Genomic DNA, 23,775 nt, shown 5'->3' with positions numbered 1-23,775 from the left:
GTCCTGCTTGGGCAATGTCTGGATCTTTTGGTTATGATGGGGAGCGGGGCAGGACGCGGAGGCAGAAGGGAGAACAGACGCGAGTCGGTGGAAATCCAGTATGGAAGCCAGAGCCTTGGCCTGCTTTTCAACTGCTAATGTTTTGGCTTCCCCCAACTTCTTTTCTTTCACATCTTTCTGTTACTAATGTATCCGGGCTCCTTTTCATAAAGGGGAAGAATCCGCACCGGACCGCTCTGGAAACTGTAACAATCAGCGCAACATTGTATACTTAGCACACCGCAACCCAGTCCGCCAAGGCTTTCGGTGCACCTGGGCCTCTGGGAGGGTGGCTTGGCAGTTTTAACCAATAGCTTCACAAAATGTTCGGGGTGTAGACAAGAAAGGAGTTGCACTAAAGCAGTGAAAGGAGTTAAAAGCCAGAGTAACAGGTGTTGTGAGCAGAGGACAGAAAGCAAAAGCCAACGCGCGCACTTGGGGTTGTTTCTGGGAAGCGCGACCCTGGCAAGTGTCGGGAAGAGAACAAGCGTCGCGGGCTGGTGGGCGGCTCCGTTCCCCGACGCCTCGGGATGCGGCGGGGGCCCCGGGCAGCGCCTCCCACAACAAGGTTCGTGGGCGCCTCGGGCGGGCGGGGACCTGGTGAGGGTGCTGGGCCAGCCGAGTCGCCCGCCACCCCACGCCCGGCGCCGAAGTCGCCGCCCCCACCGAGAGAGGGGTGGGGGCCGGGGGCCGGGAGCGCGCGCGGGAGACGACTGCTCCCGGGGCTGAGGCGGCGCCTTCCCCTACCGGCTGCTGCAGGAGCGACATCTTGCTCGGCAGGAAAGCGCTGGGAGAGCGGGCGAATCTGGGCTGCTGCGCCACTCGCGCCGAGGACCCGCCGGAGGCGCGCGGCTGGAGGCACAAGAAGGAGGTAAGCGGGGCTGCCCCTCCTGCCCACACGTCCCGCTCGGAGGGCGCTCCGAAGACCCCGAGGCCGCCCCGCTCCCCGCGCCCAAGACCCCGAGGCCGCCCGGCTCCCCGCGCCCACGCCTGCCTCTTCCCCTCCCATCCGCGGGCTCCCGCGGCCTCTGGCTTCTGAGCTTGCGAGCCGCCCTCCCAGGTGACCCCCGAGCCCGGCGGCCGGCCCTCCCTGGCCCCCTGGCCGCCCCCCCAGGTCTCCGCCCCTCCCCAGGCGGGCCGCGCGCTCCCTCCGCCCCGCCCCCACGCCCCGCCCCCACACCCCGCCCCCACGCCCCGCCCCCGCCCCACCGCCCCCACTCCTCTCCCCCTCCCCCTCCCCCTCCCCCATCTTCCCCTCCCACGCTCCGCCCCAGCCCGCCCCGTCCAGGCGGGGCGCTGGGTTTAAACGTCGCGGCGGGCCGGGCTGGCGGAGGGGTGTGGCGTGCCTCTGTGTCGTGTCGTGGGTTCCGTAGGCGACCGCGCGGCGCGGAAGGCGGGCGTTCGGGGCCGGCGCGGGGCACCATGTCCCCGGGGAGCGGCGTGAAGAGCGAGTACATGAAGCGCTACCAGGAGCCGCGCTGGGACGAGTACGGGCCGTGCTACCGTGCGCTGCGCCACTACCGCCTGGGTCGCCGGCTGCTGGAGCAGGCGCACGCGCCCTGGCTCTGGGACGACTGGGGCCAGGCCGGCGCCTCGGACGACTCGGCGTCGTCGGCGTCGTCGGGCACCGGGGCCCCCGCGCCCCAGTGCGTCCCTGCCTCGCCGCCGCCGCCCGCGGAGCCTGAGGCGCGCGTAGGGCCGGAGGAGCGGGGCGTGGAGGCCGCGGGGGACGCGGAGACCAGGGACGCCGTGGACGCGGAGGACGCGGCGCCGCCAGGTACCGGGCCGGGGAGGGGGCTGCGAGGGGCCAGCTCGCGGGATCGCTCGTCTCCTGAACCGTGCAGCCGTTTCTCGCAGCGAGGGCTCCCGGCGAGCTCTTGATTTTATTTAATCTATTTTTGGTAGGGTGGCGTATTCTCCGCCACCCTTGACAAAATAAGGAAGGTGGCGGCCCCGCCCCCGCCGTCCCACCCTGTATTTCCGTAAAGTGTGTCTCTGGGTTGAGCCAGCTGTGAACGCCGTAGACGTGCCGCTGGCGAAGTCCAGATTTTCACCAGGTAGCCTTGATGGCCTCTGGACCACTGAACTCCCATCTATTTATTTCTAAACGCTCATTTGTTTTATGAGAGGAGCCCAGCTTTCATCAGACCGCCAGAGGTTGGGAACTAACTAAGCGCATTGTCTTGTGATTGGGGCTGTTGTTTTCTGTGTTAACACCCTGACCTGACCGCGCTTTCCCTTAGGAATATTTTGTATTTGTTTCCGCAGACTGTTGTATAAATCCCCGCTGCTGGGAGATAATCCTTCTAAATGCCGGGTGCTGTCGGCTGCTCGCTCGCCTCCTCTCCTCCAGCTGCTACTGTGAGCTTGAGGAGCGGCAGCTGGAAAATGGCTCTTGGGGGTGGTGCATCTGCTGCTCCCAGCGGGGCCCTGCTCCTTCTCTGCTGCCGGAGGATCGCAGAGGCGGGCTCTCGGAGTGTGAGGCGGGCCGAGTGGGCGCTGGTGCTCAGGGCCCAGTTGAATGAATGCCCCAGATACAGCCTGGAGGAACCCCGTGGGGTTCTATTCTACTCCAACCTGGACCAGGCACCACCCGACGTCACTCAGTTTTAAAGAGATCCTAGTGAGCCAAATAACTAAAATGGCCTGAGCTTGTCATGCATCCAGTCACCGATCTTAAAGTATATATTTTCTTAGTCAACACTCAAAACAGTTCTAAGAGGTAGGACCGTAGTTTTCACCTCGTTTACCTGGATTTATAGACGAAGAAATAGAAGCTCAGAATCAATGATCGAGGACTATTTTTGTTTACCATCTTGTCAGTGGTACTCTGATCAGACTTTTCTCAGGATTCTTATCCTCGCTTGTCTGTGAGATGCTGAGGAGGAGAGGAAGTTGAGTCTTGTTATATTGTTCCCAGCTGTTCTCAGTTCATCATGTGGCAGGGCTGCCCCTCCATCCTCACATGTTACTTATGAATTCCCACTGATTCCTGACCTTTGCTGCTGCTAAGTCACTTCAGTCTTGTCTGACTCTGTGCGACCGCATAGACGGCAGCTCACCAGGCTCCCCCGTCCCTGGGGTTCTCCAGGCAAGAACACTGGAGTGGGTTGCCATTTCCCTCTCCAATGCGTGAAAGTGAAAAGTGAAAGTGAAGTCGCTCAGTTGTATCCAACTCTTAGCGACCCCATGGACTGCAGCCTAACAGGCTCCTCTGTTCATGGGATTTTCCAGGCAAGAGTACTGGAGTGGGGTGACATTGCCTTCTCTGCCTGACCTTTGCTAGAAGTTTGAATAACAGAAGATGGGGAGGGTATGGGGCACTGAGCTACTAGCTCAATTATGAGATGCACTTTATCAGACTGCATGAGCTTTTCTCTCTCCTTCGTTCTTTCCCTTCATTGCTTATGAAAGAGCTGTCAGTTATTTCCAGGTGTATATAAATGCAGTTTTTAGACAGCATTGTAGTATGGAGTATGGGGCTTGTGTTTGTAAGAGTTCATGATTATTGTGGTTCCCTTAGAGACACTGAATCCTCCCAGGGGCTGGCTGAGGTAATTTCTTCTTTGCTAATATTTCTGGTTTAGGAATCTGGGAAGAAAAAGTGTTTCTTCTTTCAGGACTCCCCATCCCAGGATCTTTTTGCTTTGCTCATGCCTATCACAGCCTCTGTTCATCCCTATGTCTGGCAGGATTGAAAGTCCTTGTGTTTAAGTGGACAGAATGAGGAGCACTCTTTTGAGTTTCTCTGAAACATGAACATTTAGTTCCTGTCTTTACTGAGGCCATATGTACACGTAGAATCATATGGTTATGTATGGCTTAGTACGGAGATACAGCAGCCCTCCTCCCCCATCCCAATTACCTATTCCCTAGGTGACCCCTTCCCAGTCCTCTGGTTTTTCCTTGGTGTGTAAGTCTGTTTTTCCAACATGGCTTTTATTGAGATTGTTGATTTTTAATTGGATTTTTAGTACTATCTACTGGCTCCCATTCTTTCTGTGTGTGTGCTCAGTTGCTCAGTGTCCGACTGTTTGCAGCTCCATGGACCGTAACCCACCAAGCTTCTCAGTCCATGGGGTTTCCCAGGCAGGAATACTGGAGTGGGTTGCCATTTCCTCTTCCAAGGGATCTTCCTGACCCGGGGATCAAACCCACGTCTCCTGCACTGGCAGGTGCATTCACTACCACTGAGCCACCTGGGAAGCCCTTCATTCCTTTTAGTGACCTCCTAACCCGTACACGCGGTGCATCCTCACCCTCTGGCGTAGTCGTCAGAGAATTAGTTAGATTCAGTTAGGGCTGTGGACGAGGTTGCTTAGAGCGGCCCTGTATTGTTTGCTGTGACTCCCTTTTCTTTCTGTTGCAATGCCACCAACGCATCAGGATCACTGTCGCCCTCCCCATCTGAAGACATCCCTCCGGGGCCTCTGACCTACTTCCACCTGGCCTGCTCGCTGTCCTGGCAGCCTGCTGCCTTGTTGCCTCTTGGGAGGGCTCTTGGCCGCCACCCCAGGGACACCTGCCTTCCCCTCTGTAGGACCCTCTGTTGTGTGGCTCTCCCATCATCTTCTTGCCTGGTTTATCCTCTCCTGGCAGAGATTATCTTCTAGGACCTTCCTGAGAAAGGGTGTGTGAGACGCTAAATTTTCTGAGATCTTGCATGTCAAAAGATTCTAGCCTCACAATTCAGCAAGTTTGTGAATAGGCATGAAATTCTAGGTTGGAAGTTTTTGTCACTACAAAATCTAGAGGCGGTGCTGTCTGGTACTGGGACTTGTGAAGTAGCTGTTACACTCGCGTGTTGTTCTCACTCTTAATCCCTCATAGATAACGTGCTCCCTCCTCTGGAAGCTTCTAGGGTCTTCTCTTCGTCCTCTGTGTTCTGAAAATTTTCCTCTTGTCTAGGCCTGTTTTCCTCTAATGTGCTTCATGAGTCCTTGCAGTCAAACTCCTATCTTGTAATTCTAGGAAGTTTTCTTGAATTGTTTTCTTATTACTATTTTTTTCTCTTCTGTTTTCTTTCTGAACTCCTTAGTTGGATGTTAGACTTCACAAACATATCTAATTTTCTACCCTGGCCTCCATTCCATCTGTCTTAAGAACCTGTTGAATTGTTTTCTGGGTTTTCCTTCCTTCTCTCCTTCTCTTTAATCCTCTTTAAAAAAATAGTATTCTGTTCTTGATTTGTATGTATAGTATCCTCACTTGTCCTGCTGAGGACTAGGAATTTTTAGTTTTTGCATGTTTCTTTGGCACAGGTTTCCCCTCCCTCTCTGGATTTTTTTTTTTTTTTAATGTAATTTGTAATCCTGTATTTCAAGTTAGCAGCTTTCCTCAAATGTCTAATGATTCTTGGCTTCTTGTTCTTATTTAAGAGATGGTACTAAAAAGCTGTTGGGAAGTCGCCTGTGTGTGGGCTGTGGGTGTGGGAATGCTTGTTCACTGTGAAGTGCCTTCTCTCTGTAGCCAACATGCTTTCAAGAGTGTCTAGAATGTCTCCAGTTCTTTTCTTCATATTTACATTTCTTTTTAAATTCAATTTTAGTTTTAAACCAGTTATGCATATGCATAATTTTTAAAAATACACTTAAAATGAAAAAGTAATCCTGGTCCATTCACCATCCATGCCCCTTGCTCCCTGGAGTAACTCTTTACCTTTCTTTTCAGTGCTGTGGCCAATGATTTTCTCATTCAGACTAATGTTGGCTTTTTTATTTTGAAAATTGTATATTGACATCCCATAATGGGAAATGATTTAGTTTAAGATCTTAGCTTAGCCATTCCTCAAACCCTCCCTTCCTTCCACCTAGATATACACAAGCACCTCTTTTGTCCCACAGTATTAACTATATGACTATTTAAGTACTATTCTATAGTTGCATGATCATGGCTCTGTAAATGTTATTTGCAGATAATCCATACAGTACATTTTGATTATATTTTATTTGTTATTTATATTTTTCCTAGAAGTAATTATTGCTTTACTTTTATATTTGCTTTTCTTTTTTCTTTTATAATTTAGCCTGAAATAGTCTAGTGGGATTGTAAAGCGTGTTATATGCCAGGCACATTTGGTGTTCTATTTGTTGCATTATTTTCCTTGGGGAAATAATTTTGGGGAACCCTTGACTCTCTTGTTTTAATTTAGACTTCATGCTGTCCAGGTCTGACACTGCTGTCAAGCTGGGACTTCTCTCCATGTTTGCTGAGTATTCCTTTTGCTTACCTCCTTTATCTGATCCCTGTTCTAGAAGCCTCCAATCTCCCTTCCTTTTGGTGGAGCACATCCTCTCTAAGTCCTGAGAAATGTTGAAAGGGAAGTAAAAATTTTATCACCTTGAAGTCTAAAAATGCCTTTATCCAAGGCTGGATTGCCATTTGGGCAAGATAGAGCCTTCCTAGGTTAGACATTTCAGTATTTGAAGGTATTATATTGAATCCTAGGTTTTGGTCTTATTGTTGAGAAGTACCATGTCATTCTGACACTTGTTTTGTATATGTGACCTTTTTCTTTTTTCAAGTTTTAGGACAGTCCCTTTATCCTAGGTATTCTAAAATACTGTGTGTTATTTTTCATTCATTGGGCTGATAACTTGGTGGGACTTTTTATTTAGTTTTTTAAAAAAACTTATTTTAGGCCACACCTCATGGCATGTGGGATATAGTTTCCCGACCAGGGATTGAACCCATACTCCCCGCATTGGGAGTGCAGAGTTAACCACTGGACTGCTAGCGGAATCCCGTGGTGAGCCTTTTAAATCTAGAAACACTTCTTTCAGTACAGTGATATTTTCTAGTACTGTTTAAAATAATTTCTGTTCTGGGGACTTGCTTTGTGGTCCAGTGGTTATGACTCAATACTGCCATTGCAGGGAGTATGGGTTTGATCCCTGGTCAGGGAATTAAGATCCCACATGCCATGCAGAGAGGACAAAAAAGACTTAAAAAAACTTTAAAAAAATTTCTATTTATTTTTTTCTTGACAGCTATTTTTAGCTGGTTTGTATGCCTCCTGGAGCAAACCTCTAATATTTTTATTTAATTTTTTTTTTAATTGGAACTTTGGTTTTGTTTTGAGAATGCTTCAATTTTATCTTCTAAATTTTCTGTTGAAATTTTAAATTCTACCATTCTGGTTTTTAATTTCAAAGAGATTGCTTTTCTGTCCCAAATGTTCTTTTAAAAATTAACAAAAAATAGCATCCTTTTCTCTAACTCCACTCTCCAGCCCCCTTGCCCCCCACCCTCCCCAAGCCATAAATATCCTTTGAGAGATCTCTTATATTCCAAGCCTAGTTTTTTCCTCTGTATTTTGGTCTCTTTCTTATTAAAGGAGGTACTCGAATGCTTGCTCTTAGCCTGTCTGCTTCTTTAAGAGGGAAGCTTGAAGGGCTTTCTGGGAGCTGTGCGTGGAGGAGCTTGTGACTGTGATTGTAGGGGGACTCTGCTGCTTTTCCGGGGCTCCCCACGTCGGTGCAGCCTGTTTGTGTCAGCCTGCCAGACCCTGCTTCTCCGTCCTCCTGCCCAGGGGCTCGAGCCTGCCTGTCAGCATCCTGAGAACAGCTCGGGGAGAGGAGGAGGGACCGCGTTCTTTACCTCATCCTGTTTTCATCCTGCCCCCCACCCTTCTCCTGTGCCTGCTGCCCTCTGGCCCTCCTCCTTTAGGGACCTGGGCTGGAGGGCGAGCAGCCGCCAGCCTTGAGGACCAGAGGAAGGACTGTTGAGGGAGTATCCATTGCTGCACGCCAGGCTTACCCTGGAAACTAGTACTTCAGGTTCCAGGTCTCACCTGTGAGCTCATGGTTTCTGTGAATTAGAATTTGGCCAGGGCACAGGGCGTGGCTTGTCTCTGCTGCGTGCTGACTGCAGCTGTCTGCTAGACACTTGCAGGCGACCTCTTCGTGTGCCTGGCCCTCCTCATCTCTTGCAGGCCGGCCTCCAATGGTGAGCACTCCTGAGAGAGAGTTGGGCAGCTGCTGTATTGCCCATCACGACTTATTTCCAGGAGCCATGGGGCACCTCTTTCACCCCATTCTCTGCTCACAAAAATCTGCCCAGGTTCACAGGCAGGCAGCGTGGACCCTGGTTCTCAGCCGAGGCGCGTTCTTGTTAACCTGTCATTGGAGCACATGGCCTGGGGCGCTGACTGAGGCTGGGCCTCGCCTTCTGGGAAGCCTGGTGCCTCAATGCCGGTTACTGCACGGCGCCACTGTGTCCCGTGGGCCCTTCTCCTGCAGGGAGTTTGCATCATCCTGCTGAGTCCCATGAGTCTTTCCTCTCTCCTCATCACTTTGCACCTTCCAGAATCTGTCTGGTGTCATCGCCTGCTTGCTCGTTGTCCTTTCCCTCTGCTCCTTGGCCTTTCTTCCTTCACTGTAGTGGGGTTTGAAGAGGAAAGGACTACGATCACGGGTCACCAGTGCACATTTAACCTGATGGCCTCACTCGCTCTATTTTTACTTATTTTTATTTTTTACCCTCTTTTTTTGTTAGACTTGCTAGAGGTTTGTGAATTCTGTTAATTTTTGTTCCAAGCTAACCCTTGGCCATGTCCATTGTGTTTATTATGTGTTTATTAATTCATGATTTTTTCCCCTTAGTTTCATTTTTTAGTGCTTATTTTTATAATTTTTTTAATATTCTTTTTTTACTTTTAAACTTATCTTTGGCTGTGCTAGGGTCTTTTTTGCTGCCTGGGCTTTTCTCTAGTTGCAGAGTGGGGCTGTTCTTCACTGCAGTGCGCAGGGTTCTCCTTGCAGTGTCTTCTCTCACGGAGCACAGGCTCGAGGGCTCGAAGGCTTCAGTCGCTGTCCTGCACGGGCTCATCAGCCTGGTGCCCAGACTCCAGAGCACAGGCTCAGCAGCTTGGCGCACCGGCTTAGTTGTGGGAGCTTCCTGGACTGGGATTAAATCCATGTCTCCTGCACTGGCAGGCGGATTCTTTACCACTGAGCCACCAGGGAAGCCCTTTTTGTAACATTTTAAGATGGATTGCTTATCATTGATTTTTTTTTTTCTTCCCTTGCCTGTTTTTCTTTTTGATATATTGATATAAGGCTCTAGATTTACTTCTGATTACTGCTTTAGCCGCATCATACTTAATGAAAAAATTTAGAAATATTTCTAATAAGAATGGGTTGATGCTCTCTATTGCCATTACTTTTTTATTTTTAAAAACGGTGGTAAACACACTACACAAATTATCATTTTAACAATTTTTAAGTGTATAGCTCAATGACATGGAGAACATTTACATTTTCGTGAAATCATATGATTTGTTTTTGACCCATGCATTATTTAGAAATTTTTTAAGGAAAGGGATATATTAGGAGTATGTGATTAACAGGTTAAAACTACCACGTATAAAACAGATAAGCAACAAGGATTTACTGTATAGCACAAGGAACTATATTGAATATCTGATAATAACCTATAGTAGAAAGTAACCTAAAAGAATATATTTATATAACTGAATCACTTGGCTGTAACCTAAAACTAATACCATATTGTGGTTCAATTTAAGAAAAAAAGAGAAATGTTAATTTTATAACTGGAGATTTTATTTATTTATTTATTGGCCATGCCACGAGACTTACAGGATCTTAGTTCTCTAACCAGGGATTGAACTCTGACCCTCAGTGGTGAAAGCATGGAGTTCTAACTACTGGACCACCAGGGGATTCTCCTGTAGCTGGAGATTGTAAGAGATATTTTTGCTGTTGTATATAGCTTAATTAGGGCTTTCCTCGTGGCTCAGCGGTAAAGAATCCATCTGTAAGCAGGGGATTCGATTCCTGGGTTGGGAAGATCCACTGGAGGAGGGCATGGCAACCCACTCCAGTATTCTTGCCTGGAGAATCCTGTGGACAGAGGAGCCTGGCAGACTATATAGTCCATAGGGTCGCAAAGAGTTGGACATGACTCAAGTGACTGAGGATGAGCATGATCTAGCTTAATTGCACACAAGTCAGAGACTACATACTGTATGATTCCAGTTTTGTGACTTTATTAAGATTTTCTTTATAGTTTTGGCTGGGTAAATTCTTGTAAATGTTCTGCATGTGCTTGATAAGATTGTATATTCTGTGGTTTTGGTGCAGTATTCTGTATGTACCCATTGGGTCAGATGTGTTAATTTTGTTCAAATAGTTTAAAGAAATCAGTCTGTTCAAGTCAAACTTCCTGAAATGATGGGCAGTTATCTCTGTCTGGACTGTGAAACATGCTAACCATGAGCCACATGTTTGAGCACTTGAACTCTGGTATAACTGAGGGGAGTGAAAGTTTGTTTCTAGCTAATTTTGATTAATGTAAAATTATATGTAAGTCACCTCTGCTTCATAGCTTTTGTAATGAACAGCATAGTCCTAAATCAAGGCTGAGTTGATTTTTGTCAGTTACTGAGAAAGGTGCTATTAGAATCTTCCACAGTAACTGGTGATGACACTGTTTTTATTTGCCCGGAAATGACTTTATTTAAAACTTTGAATGGGATTTTGAAATGTATATACACTTATCTTATACCAGGCACTGTTTCAAGAGTTTTATAAGTATTAATTTTATAGTGATAAGTTCTCTCTCTTCTGTGTTTTCCATCTTTTCTCTCCTGCTACAGATATTTTTGAGCTTGTGTTCCTTCTTTAAATACACATTAGTTTTATGGTCTGTCAGTGATAACCCCATTTTCCCAAGTCTCTTGCTCCTGCTGGACTTCCTTACTGTCTTGTCTCCTGTGTGACTGGTCATTATCCCCAGGACACTCACTGTTGTGTTTAGAAAATTATCTGTAGGAATAATCTGAGACCCAGGCTCCCTAGAGAGGATTTTAGTTTCTTGTGTTGGGTACTGGTGGATACTACTGTTTTTAATGTCAGACCTTTCAGTGATCCATGGTGAGGAGATCATTGGGGTCTCCCTGATCTGCAACCTGCTGTGACCTGGTTCTCCCCATCCCCTATGCTCCTCTCTGTCATGTGAGACAGCCTGACTGCCCAGAGCCAAGTCTGTCTTTTAAAAAACTTGTGTAGATATTTTATCTTATGTTGCTTTATTTTATTTAATTGTGGTACAGTACACCTAACATAAAACTTAACCATCTGATTTTTTATTGAGGTATATTTGATTTATATGTTTCAGGTGTACAACATGAAAGTCAAAGTTGCTCAGGCATGTCCGACTCTTTGCAACCCCATAGACTATACATGGAATTTTCCAGACCAGAATACTGGAGTGGGTAGCCTTCCCTTCTCCAGGGGATCTTCCCAACCCAGGGATCAAACCCAGATCTCCTGCATTGCAGGTGGATTCTTTACCAGCTGAGCCACCAGGAAAGCCCAAGTATACTGAAGTGGGTAGCTTATCCCTTCTCCAGTGGATCTTCCCCACCCAGGAATTGAACCAGGGTCTCTTGCATTGCAGGCGGATTCTTTACCAACTGAGCTCTCAGGGAAGCCCTAGTGTACAACATGGTGACTCACAGTTTCCCTCTCGAGTTAGAGTGTTGGCTGTGTCCCCTGCGCCCTGCAGTATGCCCTTGTAGCTATTTGTGTTCACATAGCAGTTTGTGTCTCCTAAACCCTAGAATGCCCAGTCTTGTTTTGTCCTCATTCTCCTGCCCTCTCTGTAAAATTTGGCTCTGTTAATTGCCCTGTGCTTTTCTGAACATCCTTCTCCAACTTCTCTCCTGGAAGCTTCTGGACTTTGCTGGCTGTTCTTTCCCTGGCTCCCTCTCTGGCTCTCCTCATCCCTTCTACTGGCTCAGTAGGCGCTGGTGTCCCAGGGGGCCAACCTCTGCTCCCCTTCCCCTGACTCTGCGTTCCTTCTGGGGGATCTGCTCTGCATCTGAGCCTCAGCCCCCACCTGCTCGCTTACGACTCTCTGGGCCCCTGATTAAGGGTCCTGCTGTGGCCTGCTTGGTGGTCCCAGGGGTGTCTCATACCTGAGTCGTCAAATACCCTTTCCCCATCTTTGATGGCCTTCTGGAGGATAGTGTGACCGTCCACTCCCAATCCCTGTAGGGGCCCAAGCTTCCTCTTTGCCTCCCAGCACCACCCACTCAGCTGCCCATTCACCCTCTGTGGCTGGGCTCTCTGGAGAGGTCGGGGTACCACCTCCCAGTTCACAGGTGCCCAGGTGAGTCTGAGCACCAGCCAGGGGTGGTGGGCACTATCTGGGCCTTTTCTCCCTGTTCTGCGCCTGCCAGCATTGTGGGTTACCCACTACCCTGGACTCTCCATCCTTTCTGCCCCCACTTCTTTGAGGCATGTTTGTTGCTAGACGCCTCATTCCTGAAATGCAGATAGGACCATAGCATTTTTCAGCCTAAAATCCTTCAGTGATCTTCTTCATTTTTAGGAAAAATAAAACTCCTGTGTTTGGCATAGAAGGTCTTTATCTCCCCACTGCTACCCACTCATGCCTTCATCCATAGACTATGTACCTGTCATTTTTAATTATTCTTTCTTCTCTTTGTGTCTTTGTAGAAGCCAGTTCCCCACTTGCTGGAATTCTTTCCTAATCTCTCCTTGGTTGGCTTCAGCTTGTCCCGAGAACCAAATTGTTATCATCTCCTGTGGACATGCTCCCTGGAAGGTCTGAGTTAGACATATGGGGGCTGGGAGAGGAAGATAAGGAAATGAATCCCTGAAGATGAGTGGAGTTGTTTCCACCTCTCTCAGTGTCGTAACTACGCCAGGCTTGGACCCCCTTCTACCTCCATTGTCTTGGTCCTGATGGGCTCTTTCCCTTCTTCCTAGACCCAGGGAAGGAAAGAGGATGAGGTGTGGACACATCACTCAGAAGAGTGTTTGAGTGATGGGGGGATTTGGGTTCTCAGGATTTAGTGTAAGACTGGCATCTCATGTGTCCCCAGATAGCCTGAGTGCTGGGTTTACAGATACGGTGCACAGCAGTGTGAAGCGCTGAACCCCAGGGCTAGACACATGCTGTCTATTTAAAATGCTTAGAATAAAGGAAATGATTTGGTAGATAAAGGTCATTGCTGAAGACAGAAATGCAGGTGATGCGTCAGGGTTCACACATGTGCACTGTGTCTGGAGCCAAATTCTGGAGCCTCGGGAGCAAGTGGGTCTGTAAGTTGGTGCCCTGGATGCACAAGGGGCTCTTACTCAGAGATAAAACGTAGGCTCACTCGGGCTTTACACAAGGAATACAACCTGTATAAGATCACATAAGATTATAAGATCACATAGGATTATACAGATAGTTATAGAAGTAATGATTGGACAGTCATAAAGGGTAATTAGGGAAAATGGCTATGTTCTCGAGTGTGTCCTGAATATCTGAGTACACCTCAGGTGGGCAGTCCGTTCCCCACCAGAGTTTTACCAGCCTTGCTGACAGATTTAGGACTGTGTAGGCCAGGGGCCCTGGTTCATGTTGTCAGGAATAAGAGCCCTCTTTCCAGCTCTCCCCCTGGGTGCACCCAGCTGTACATGGAGGTGAGGTGCTATGGAAACCGCTCCTTATTGTGATGGAGGGCACCAGCCAGCTCTTATAAGGAGCTCGGGAGAGCTGAAAGGAGCATTTTCCACAGTCATGGAGCATCACAAAGCAGTACAATCCCAAAACTCCAGTTGAGTAACTTAAAAACTTACCTTTTGCAGCTGATGAATGATTGTCACAAATCCAGATCTGTCCCTGAAGCAAGATGGTAAAATGACTGGATTTATCATGGGGAAAGCCAGTAGGCCCTGGTGTTTTCTAGCTTTTTAGCTTTTAGTATTCAATTGAGACTCATAACCTCAGAATGCCAATGATGGTTGTTACTTTTGAATAGGCTTGGTTCAATCTTGGTGTATTTATTGTTGATTTTAAAATGGGATAGACTAATTTATTTCTGTCCATTTTAAGTGAAACTTGTAGAATTGAGCTGTAAGTAAAAAAGTTACTGACTTAACTAGGCATTATGAATTTCCATCCCAAATATTTAAATTATGTGTAATTATATGTAAACCTGAATTTAAAGCATCCATCCTGTTTTATCTCCTTTTTCAAAAAGCACTGCCAGTGAAAGATGTAAAAGAGAAACCTGAACGACAGATCAGGATGAGAGACCCTGAAAAATCAGCCAGCGGTCCTGACCCTCAGCAACCACCAGGTGCCTTAGCTGCCCGAGGAAGCAGGAGAGCCATCAAGAGTCCTCAGAGGTCACCCACTAAGATAAAAGAACAGAAGCACCCGTTTGCCCTCTACGGGTGGGGAGAGAAACAGACGGACACAGGAAGCCAGAAAACTCACAACGTCTGCGCCTCTGCCCCCGTGCGGGAGGTAGGTGCCAGTGAACGGGCTTCTCTGCTTTCCCCTGGGGGTGGGGTTGGCCTGGCTGGCACTGGCTATCATACTGTGGTTGCTGTGATGTTTTGGGACATGGTAGGTCTCAGGTGGGCCAAGGAAAGCCCGGGACTGGGCATCTGATAGCAAACAGGATGCAGGATGTTAGCTACCTAGAGACTGGGGTTTTGCTGAGAGTTAACTGGTAGCTGGGAGGTTTTACTGACACCGAGCCGGGTGGAGAAGGGGCAGGACGCAGGGCTTTCAAGTTCCTGGGGCCCAGGAGGTACAGCCGAGGGGCGTAGCCAGGGCTGGCAGCTGCCCGTCTAGATTTGCGTCTGGCCTCCTGAGAGGCTCCTGCTCTGTTGGACTTGATAACTCGCATCTCGCACCTCAGCCCCTTTCTTGCTGTCTGTCTATCAGATCGCATCTGCTGTGGTTCTGCACATCTATCTAGACTCCTGTTTTCTCTTTGGATTAAATTAGAGTGATTGCATGTCCCCTGCTCATCCCTCCCCCAAAGTTTAGTCAAAGGGACGACAAGCGCCCCTCACCTGTGGGGTCACAGAGCAATGACTGTGTTAGTGCCAACGGCATCCACCAGCCCAAAGCAAAGAGGGCCTGAAGAGAAGCAGAGATGCAGGCTGTTTGAACTCTCATTAAGTGCCATGGTCCAAGTCTTACTGAACAGACTTCTCAACTCTAGCAGATGGTGGTCTTTGGAGTGATATTTGAGATAACAGAGTTATCTCAAATAACTCTGTTTGAGGACAACAGAGTTGTCCTCTGGCAGTCCTGTGGAGTTAAGTTGAATGAGGTTCATTAAACATCTTAGGTGGTAAAATCTTGAAATTTGATAGTATTTTGCTGTAAAATATATAAGTTCCTTCAGTGGAATACTTATTCTTGCTTAATGCTAAGGAATTCCAATCCTTTTCCAGAGCCAGTTTCTCAAGGCACGTGTAGATTAGTTGCTTACCATTTAAACTGCAATTTAGTCTGGTGGACATTTTCTGTTGCCGAGTTTCTTTACTTCTGACAATGGGTAAGAGAGAACTCAGGGGAATGGCTCTTCTGGAGAAACTTTTATTCACAGAAGTCCTGAATATGGTAGACTGACTTGCCTCTGCCCTGCTCCAGGTGATCTGGAGGAAGCTTCATTGTGAATACTCTGGAAAATTAGTGCCAAAGCCACTGTTCATTCATTCTGACTCCCCTTAGATCCATGAATCGGCACTGCGAGCCAAGAGCAGAAGGCAGGTGGAGAAGAGGCGGCTGGCGGCTCAGAGGCAGCGGGCTCACTCTGCTGATGTGGAGAAAAATAGGCGGGTCAAGCCTGCCTCCTCAGAGAACCCATGGATGACAGAGTATATGAGATGCTACTCTGCCAGAGCTTGAGGGAAGGAACAGTTGCTTGGACAACCTCTTTTTAAAAGTGTAAATGAAAGAACAAAACAAAAACTACCAAAAGAAACTGGACACAGGTTTAAGAAACCAACTGATTATGCAAGGTTTTTCTTGGGGAATTTCCAAAAGATTGTCTCTTTTGATGAATCCTGGTCACCCGCCTCAGGAGTAGGGTGACAACTGAAGCCATAGACATTCGGTTATTTATGAGGAGAATTCCCTAAATCTTTGATATTCTTCTAAGGGTTTTGTTTTAAAGCATCTTAATCTTTTAAGATACTGACACCACATGCCTTTAAATGGCTGACAGATGCTTAACTTCAGTTTCTAGGTTCAGGTTAGGTGAAGCCTGTTTTCCTCCTGTTCTGAACAGCTCCTCAGATTCCAGAGCTGGCAAGCTCACGCCAGCTTGCCACAGAAGATTCCTTTTCCTTATGTGTAGTTTGCTTTGGGAAAGAACATCAAGTTAAAAGTGAATTTCAGCACTACTCTTGATACCATGTATAGTGAAAGCATTGTAGAACATTGGTAGTTCCTAAACAATTAAATGTTTTTTTTTTGCGTTTCAGTTCAAGCACCACTTCATGTGGACTGTGATATTTAAGAACTATCTGAACTGGATGAGGGTCATCCTTTCTCTTTAAATTGTCATCTAGGCACTTATTAATAGTTTAGTTCAAGTGCATTCCAAATGAAATGTTTAGAAGTAGTACTGAAGTTTCTTTTGAGTCAAAGACTGTCACTTTTTATTGAGATTTTTTAAGGACACTTAATGGGGTACCAGTCACTTGCTGCAATCTGGCCCTTTTGGCACTCACCCACTGTGGAGTTTTGCCTCTGCTAGAAGAGTTTAGCAATGATACTTAGAATTTAAAATCTAAAATTTCACTTAGTAAATTGACATTGTCTTACTTACTGGGGATGGGGGACAGATTTTAAGCTACCTATTAGAGATGTGGATCACCCCTACTTTTCTCCTCCATGGAACTTACCAATAACAAAGCCTTGATGATGTACATTGTTCAGACTTTTGGTTGAAATACATTCCTCATAGGTTCCTAGCTGGTAGGTTTTGTGTAGACGCTAATGTGAGGGGATGCTGCTCTGTGTATGGGCATAGATGTGAGCATTTCAATGAAGTGTTTCCTTCTCTCCAGGACATTTGCTTCTGGGGTAGAAAGTGGTTTTGAGAAACATTTTTTCCATTTAGCAGAGGTAGGAATCTACAGTAAGGATGAATGCTAAATTCCTGATAAGAGAGAAAAAAGTACTTTGCCAGCTTACCATGTAGAGATGTATGAATGAAAATTTGGTGTTTGATGTGCATTTGAGCATTTCCTTGATATTTTTACTCTGGGTCTTTGAAGTATTATGGTTGATTTCTACAAAGATGTTTCATTCCATATAAAATCTTCACACAGTATCATCTTACATAATCATATTAAGCTTTGCAAATTCATATTGAAGAATCATGAGCTTTTTAAAAGAACTTAAAATGTGTGTGTTATTTTGAGGTGAATATATAGAGAGCTCTCCTAGTCACTACGATGTATGTTTAGTAAGAGAAAGGTCTGTGTGTTGTCCAAAATGTCCTTGCTAGGGATTCTGGTGAATCTTGTTGTTATTATAGTCCTTAAACACTGCAGGTACCTAAAGATGAAATTTCTGTGGTAATGTGGTGGTGGAAACTTTTCCTTTAAAACCACTTCCTGCATGTATAGTTTCAACCACCAGCTCCAGTGTTCTGTTCCCGTTGTAGCTGACAGTCTTAGGAAGTGGGGAGTAGCTCAGGTCCATGCTGATGGACTGCCTTAGAAACCCGACCCCTCAGGGTCCTGAGCAAGCCCGACTCTCTCCTTTAAAACACAGACTTGTATTTAATATGCTTAATTACTACTGCAAACTCCACATGCAGATCTGGAAGAACCTAGAAGGTGATATTGGCCAGTATTTTCCCCCTTTTAAGTAGAGGACCAATGAACAAGGTTTTTTTTAAGTGTTTTTAATGTGCGTGAACAATGAATGAGTCAATATGAAGTGACTAGAGTCCCCTTCCTGTGTCCAAGCCATTAGTTGGTTAGGGTTTCATTTTGTTCTTTCTCTTCAGGGGTAAAGATGACCTTTTGAACCTACAAAATTTTTAAGTTGTAACAACTTGATGTCCTACTTTTTCCTTCTCACTAATGTCATGGTGATCATGTTCTTATTCCTTGAGACAACTTATGAAATAGTGAGGTAATTTAAAATTGCCTTTCATGTTGAAAAGTTTGAAACTGAGAACCCACTGATATTTAAAATATAGATTGAAATAACTGCTGCATAAGAGTCTCTTTTTAAAATTTTACCTTTTAAGTTCTTAATTAAAACAACTTGTTGTAACATATTTCCTGTGTTTACTAAAAGCAATAATAGAATATTAAGTAACACCGGAATACTTCTGCTGGGCTGAGGTGAATGAGACTAGGAATCTGTCCTTTTTCTTCCTTTTAAAACCTAAAAGACTGCTCTATTTATGAGGTGTCAAAATGCTTGTACTCCCCCACTGCCAGAAAATTCCCAAGTACCTATATACATTTCTTTTAAAGTCTACTAAAAGTAAAATAGGGTATAGTTTATCTGAATTGCTTGTAATGTAGTAAGCACACATTTGTGGTGCTTTTTATGAAATAGCTTTGTCATTGACTCATCAGATGTAGATTACTAGTGATTTGAAAGCTTTGAACACTTTGATGAGCAAGTGCTAACATTTCCACTGATAAAGTTTATGTCCAGCATAGCCTCAGCACCCAAAAGCCCCCTTTCTGTTGTGCATTTTAGCTGTCTGAGTTTGCATGACCCAGCTAAAATAACACAAAGGTGGCTTTTGAGTGCTGAGGCTGTGCTGAACATAAACTTTATCAGCAGAAATGTTAGTACTTGCTCATCAAAGTGTTCAAATGTATTACTGGCAAAGAGGAAGAGGGGCCAAGCATATGTTAGAAGTGAAAACAAATGTCTTGTTGACTGCTTCAGTGAAAAATAGCTTAGTGGGCAGTTTTACATTTCACTGGACTAGTTAAAAAATGGTGCTAATATTTATACAGTCTGATTCTGTAGTTGGTTTGGGATCAAACTGCCAAAGCCTGACTCATGGGTCCTTCCCATAGTCTTGTGATGAGTTAAATAGTATTTAAAAAGTGATCCGAAAAGTGTGACCATGTATAATATTTGAAATGGACTTTGTGCAATAGGCTGAATAGGGAGCTGTCCACTTAGTACCAAATTCTGTGAGAGGAGCCATGTCCAGGGCTGAGGCCCAGGCTTCCTCCCAGCCTGGAAAGCCGCTCCTTTATTATTCATTTCCATTTTGAAAGTCAGGACACCTGCGTGATACACTAGAGGGCTCTTTTTGGATTTCTTTATAATTAGCAGAACTGTTTTTAAGAGCTGTCCCCCTGTGCTGGGTATGTATTTTGAGCACTGCACTCACTTTAACATTCTGAAGGTACTAAGGCTGGGCACCCACAGTCACAGCGCTCAGGCGGTGGGAACTCGGGGCTGTGTTTTCTAAGAACTGTATGTTGCTTTTAGCTTGTACTTAATATTGCAGTTACTTGGAAAAATGTGAATAAAGTTCATTAATTCTACAGGCTAAGCTTCTGTTTTGTGGGCAGTAATTCTGATTAGTACATTAATGGTTGAAGAGAATTCAATGATTATATTGACTCCTAAATGTATTTTTCATTAGATAAATATTTAGTAAGGTATATTTAGTAAGGTGTATTACATCCAGGAAAAGATACTTTCTGTGTATACACTTTGAATTAAACTCCACATTTTCCCCAGTCTTTCCCTCATACCTTATTGCTTTAAAAATTACAAAAGGGATAGGGCATGGACAAAAGTAACTTAAGAGATTTGTTGTTTAGTTGCATTCAACTCTTTGTGAACCCATGCACTATAGCCCCCCAGGCTCCTCTGTCCATATGATTTCCCAAGCAAGAATACTGGAGTGGGTTTCCATTTCCTTCTCTAGGGACCTTCCTGACCCAGGGATCAAACCCAAGTCTCCTACACTGGCAGCAGATTCCCCTGAGCCACCAGAGAAGCCCTAACTCAAAGAGAAGTATAGAGTAAAAAGTCAAAGTTCCTTTCAACACCACCCCCTCACCAATATTCTATGTCCCTTCTTAGAGGAAACCAGACCTTTTTTCTAGGCACTTGGAGGTACATATACACTGTTTGTTTTTTCCACAAATATGGAATAATGCTATACATATTCTGTAACTCCCCAGCTTTCCCTCACCTGCTCTCCTTGTTCACACTGTCCCCCAATCCTAATTAGCCAGCCGAGCACCTTTGAGAGTGGGCCACCAGCCAGACCCCTCCTCGGGTCTCAGACGGACCACAAAATTCTGTACGTGTGAGGCAGGTCCAAAGAGCACTGCAAAAGCTTTGAAGGCTGAACTGGCACTGGAAGAAGCACCCCAGGACTTGGGGCCTGAGCCTAAACAGATTGATTACTTGATAAAACAAAAATGCCAGCATACTCCATAGGACTTGGTTGTATTTCATCATGTAATACTCAAAATCCCTATGAGGCACTCCAAATTACTCAGCATATGAAACCATGAAACCGGCTGTCATGGAAAAAGGCAGTCAGTAGCTGCCATCATAGACTTGAAGGAAGCTATTATTGAAAAGTTCAAATGAACCATCACACTCTTGAAATAAGTATTAAAATAGAAATTATCAATAGAGAAATAGATAATAGGAACACCAAGTGACAATATTAGAACTGAAAAATGCTCCAACTGAAATTTAAAAAATCTTGCTGGATAGACCCAGTAACAGGTTGAAGATGACAAAAGATAATAGATCAATACAAATCATCCAATCTGAACAACAGAAAAGGGCTGAGGAAAAGTTTTGAGGTTGTGTTATAGGGATCATAGAAAGATAAGAGAAAGAGTGTAGTGCTTTAAAATCATCTGCAGAAATGATGGCTAAAATTCTTCCAGGAGAGCTGAGTGAAGCTGAAACAGAATAAACCCAAGAAATCCAAGCCCAGATACATCATAAACTGTCGAAAACTAACAGACATCTTGAAAGCAGCCAGGGAAAAGTGAGAGATGACCTACAGGGGAACAATTCATATGCCCATGCATTTTTTTCATCAGAAACTATGGAGGCCAGAAGTAAGTGGCACATTTCTTAAAGTGCTGAAAGAAAAGAACTGTCAACTTAGAATTCTGTATCCAGTGAAATATCCCTCAGGAATGAAGGTGAAATGAAGACATTCTCAGATGCAGGAAAACTAAGAGAACTGATAGCCAGAAGACCTGCTTTAAAGAAACAGCCAAAGGATGTATTCAGACAGGAGAGAAGTGATACCAAAGGAGGCTGGGAGCATGGGGAATGAGAACAGCAGTTCTAGAATTTGGTCATTTGTTCTCAGCCTCAGAAACAGCTCCAGAGCCAGAAAGGTGGAAGGCGTGCCTTGTCATTCATAAGCCCCCTTTTCAACACACATTTTGAAGTGACTTTTGGACAGCCCTAAGAATGCTGTCTGATTGCCAGGGAAACTGACTGGGAGGAAAGGGTTGGGACTTTGACTCCAGGGAGGAGAGAGGGGCTGGAGATTGAGTCAGTCACCAATGGCCAATGACTTAATCACTCTCACCTATGTGCTAAAGCCTCTGTAAAACCCAGAAGCCCAGGGTTCACAGAGTTTTCTGGTCAGTGAACAGGTGGAGATGTGAGAACCGTGCCCAGAGAGGAAACTGCACCCTTCCCCCTACCATGCCCCTACATGGCTTCCCTCCAGGTGTTCTTGAGTTATATCCTCTACAATAAAGCAGTAATCAAGTAAGTAAGTTGTTTTTCTGACTTCTGTGAGCTGCTCTAGCAAACTAGTTGAACCCAAGGAGGGGGTCCTGGGAACCTCCAGTTTACAGGTGGTTGCTCAGAAGCACGGGTGACAGCCTGGACCTGTGGTTGGCGTCTGCAGTTGGGATGGGGGCAGGCTCATGGGGCTGAGCGCTTAACTCGTGGGAACTGCCACTCTCTCCAAGTACGTTGTCAGAATTGAGCTGAACTGAAGGACACTTAGCTGAGGCTGAAAAACTGCTTGATATGTGGGAAGCCTCTTCTCACCTGGGGTCAGAGTTGGGCAGAGGCGGAAGAGTGTTACAGTGGGGGAGACACAGCAGCGGGTTCTCACTCAGACCCCGACACCAGAGCTTCCCAAGAGATGAGCATCTGTGCCGCAGTGAGAGTGTGAGCTGTGCATGTCCCTAGAATCTGGCAGACTTGTGGGAAGTGTGGCAGACAGCGTCTCTACAAGCTGACAGGATGCAAGATGGGCTGGGGCTCCCTGCACGCATGGGGAGAGCGGCACTGTCACAGGAGACGCGGTGGCTCGATGGGCGGGTTTACTCCCCCTTCCTCTGTCCTCTTAGTGCGGTCCCATAAACTGGTCTTCCAGTAAAAGGGAAAAAGTAAATAGTTTTAAAAAAATGCATGCCAATCATCTTATAAAGTTCTAAGGTTCTTATAGGCTAGACTCAGGGCCTTTGATATATCGAGTACTCCATACATCACAGGAGCCATTTAAATCACTGTCTTTAATATGGATTATACAACAAAATAAAAATTATTACTCTATTAAAAAAAATACAAAGCAAATTTTCCTGAGGCAAAATATTATGAAGGAACACATCTGACCCCTGAAAGGAGAACTAGACAAATTTACAATTATAGTTAAAGACCTATCAGTAATAGAACTAGTAGACAAAAAATTAGTAAAGCTATTAGAAGGGCTAGACAATACCATTAACCAACTCACTTTTTAGAACACTCTACCCAAAAAAAGAACAAAAAATTTTCACGTGCACATGGAACATTCATCAAGACAAGTCCATATCCTGGTTATTAAAATAATCTTACATTAAAAATCATACAACTCATGTTTCTTATAATGGGATTAAACTAGAAATCAGTAAAGAAGGGAAAATCTCAATCAGTTGGAAATTAAATAACCTGCTCATAAATAATCCACCAAAAAGATGATCTCAAAGAGAAATCAGAAGATCTTTTAAATGGGAGAAAAATTACAACATTTAAAAAATTTTGGGCACAGTTAAAGCAGTGCTTAGAAGGAACTGATTAGCACTGAGAGCTTATGTTAAGAAAGATGGTCTCAGCAGTAATCTAAGCTCCCATCTGAGACTAGAAAAGAATAAGCAAAGCAAGACCACATCTTCAATGAAGGAAAAAGAGCAGAAATCAAGGAAATTGAGAACAAAAACAAATGAAGCCAAAAGCTGTTTCTTTGAAGAGATCAATAAAACTGATACGCCTCTAGCAAGCTTGACAAAAAAGAACAAGCCAAAGATTAGCAATATCAGGAATAAAATGTGGTTATCTGAATTTGAATTTCACTAAACTTAGCCCAATGCTAACTTTATGCTTTCTTTTGTTGTTGTTCAGTTAGCTAAGTGGTATCCTCCTCTTTTTGAGCTTATGGACTGTAGCACACCAGGATTCCCTGTCCCTCACTGTCTCCCTGAGTTTGCTCAAACTATTGTCTATTGAGTTGGTGATGCCATCCAACCATCTCTGGAGCAATCAAGACTGTTGCTCCTCTCTCCTCTTGCCCTCAATCTTTCCCAGCATCAGGGTCTTTTCCAACGAGTTGGCTCTTTGTATCAGGTAGCCAGAGTATTGGAGCTATAGCATCAGTACTTCCAATGAATAGTCAGGGTTGATTTCCTTTACAATTGACTGGTTTGATCTCTTTGCTGTCCAAGGGACTCTCAAGAGTCTTCTCCAGCACCACAATTCGAAAGCATCAATTCTTTGGGGCTTGGCCTTCTTTATGGTCCAACTCTCATATAAGTACATGACTACTGGAAAAACCATAGCTTTGACTATTCAGAACTTGTCAGCAAAGTGATGTCTCTGCTTTTTAATACACTGACTGCTTAGCTTTGTCATACCTACTCTTCCAAGGAGCAAGCATTTTTTAATTTCATGATTGCAGTCACAGTGATT

General features: G+C 45.4%; 1 protein-coding gene across 1 annotated transcript; it reads left to right on the top strand.

The window, feature by feature from the left end:
* The first annotated feature begins 730 nt into the window (after window positions 1-730).
* CCSAP (centriole, cilia and spindle associated protein) lies at window positions 731-23,298 on the top strand. The gene is made up of 4 exons (XM_061161519.1): window positions 731-910; window positions 1,413-1,816; window positions 14,063-14,331; window positions 15,556-23,298. Exons 2-4 carry the CDS (start codon window positions 1,462-1,464, stop codon window positions 15,730-15,732), a joined length of 801 nt encoding a protein of 266 aa, XP_061017502.1. The 5' UTR covers window positions 731-910; window positions 1,413-1,461; the 3' UTR covers window positions 15,733-23,298.
* Window positions 23,299-23,775: the final 477 nt, after the last annotated feature.

This window comes from Dama dama, chromosome 15, assembly GCF_033118175.1.
Source record: "Dama dama isolate Ldn47 chromosome 15, ASM3311817v1, whole genome shotgun sequence".
NCBI classification, from domain to species: Eukaryota; Metazoa; Chordata; class Mammalia; order Artiodactyla; family Cervidae; genus Dama; species Dama dama.
This window is presented reverse-complemented; position numbering and strand designations above follow the sequence as displayed.

What these genes read in the sequence shown, in the direction of transcription:
- CCSAP (XM_061161519.1), top strand. Translation starts at nt 1,462, where the DNA reads ATGTCCCCGGGGAGCGGCGTGAAGAGCGAGTACATGAAGCGCTACCAG. An exon ending in GGAGGACGCGGCGCCGCCAG is followed by an intron (nt 1,817 to 14,062) that starts GTACCGGGCCGG and finishes TTTTTCAAAAAG; the next exon opens with CACTGCCAGTGAAAGATGTA. An exon ending in CCTCTGCCCCCGTGCGGGAG is followed by an intron (nt 14,332 to 15,555) that starts GTAGGTGCCAGT and finishes GACTCCCCTTAG; the next exon opens with ATCCATGAATCGGCACTGCG.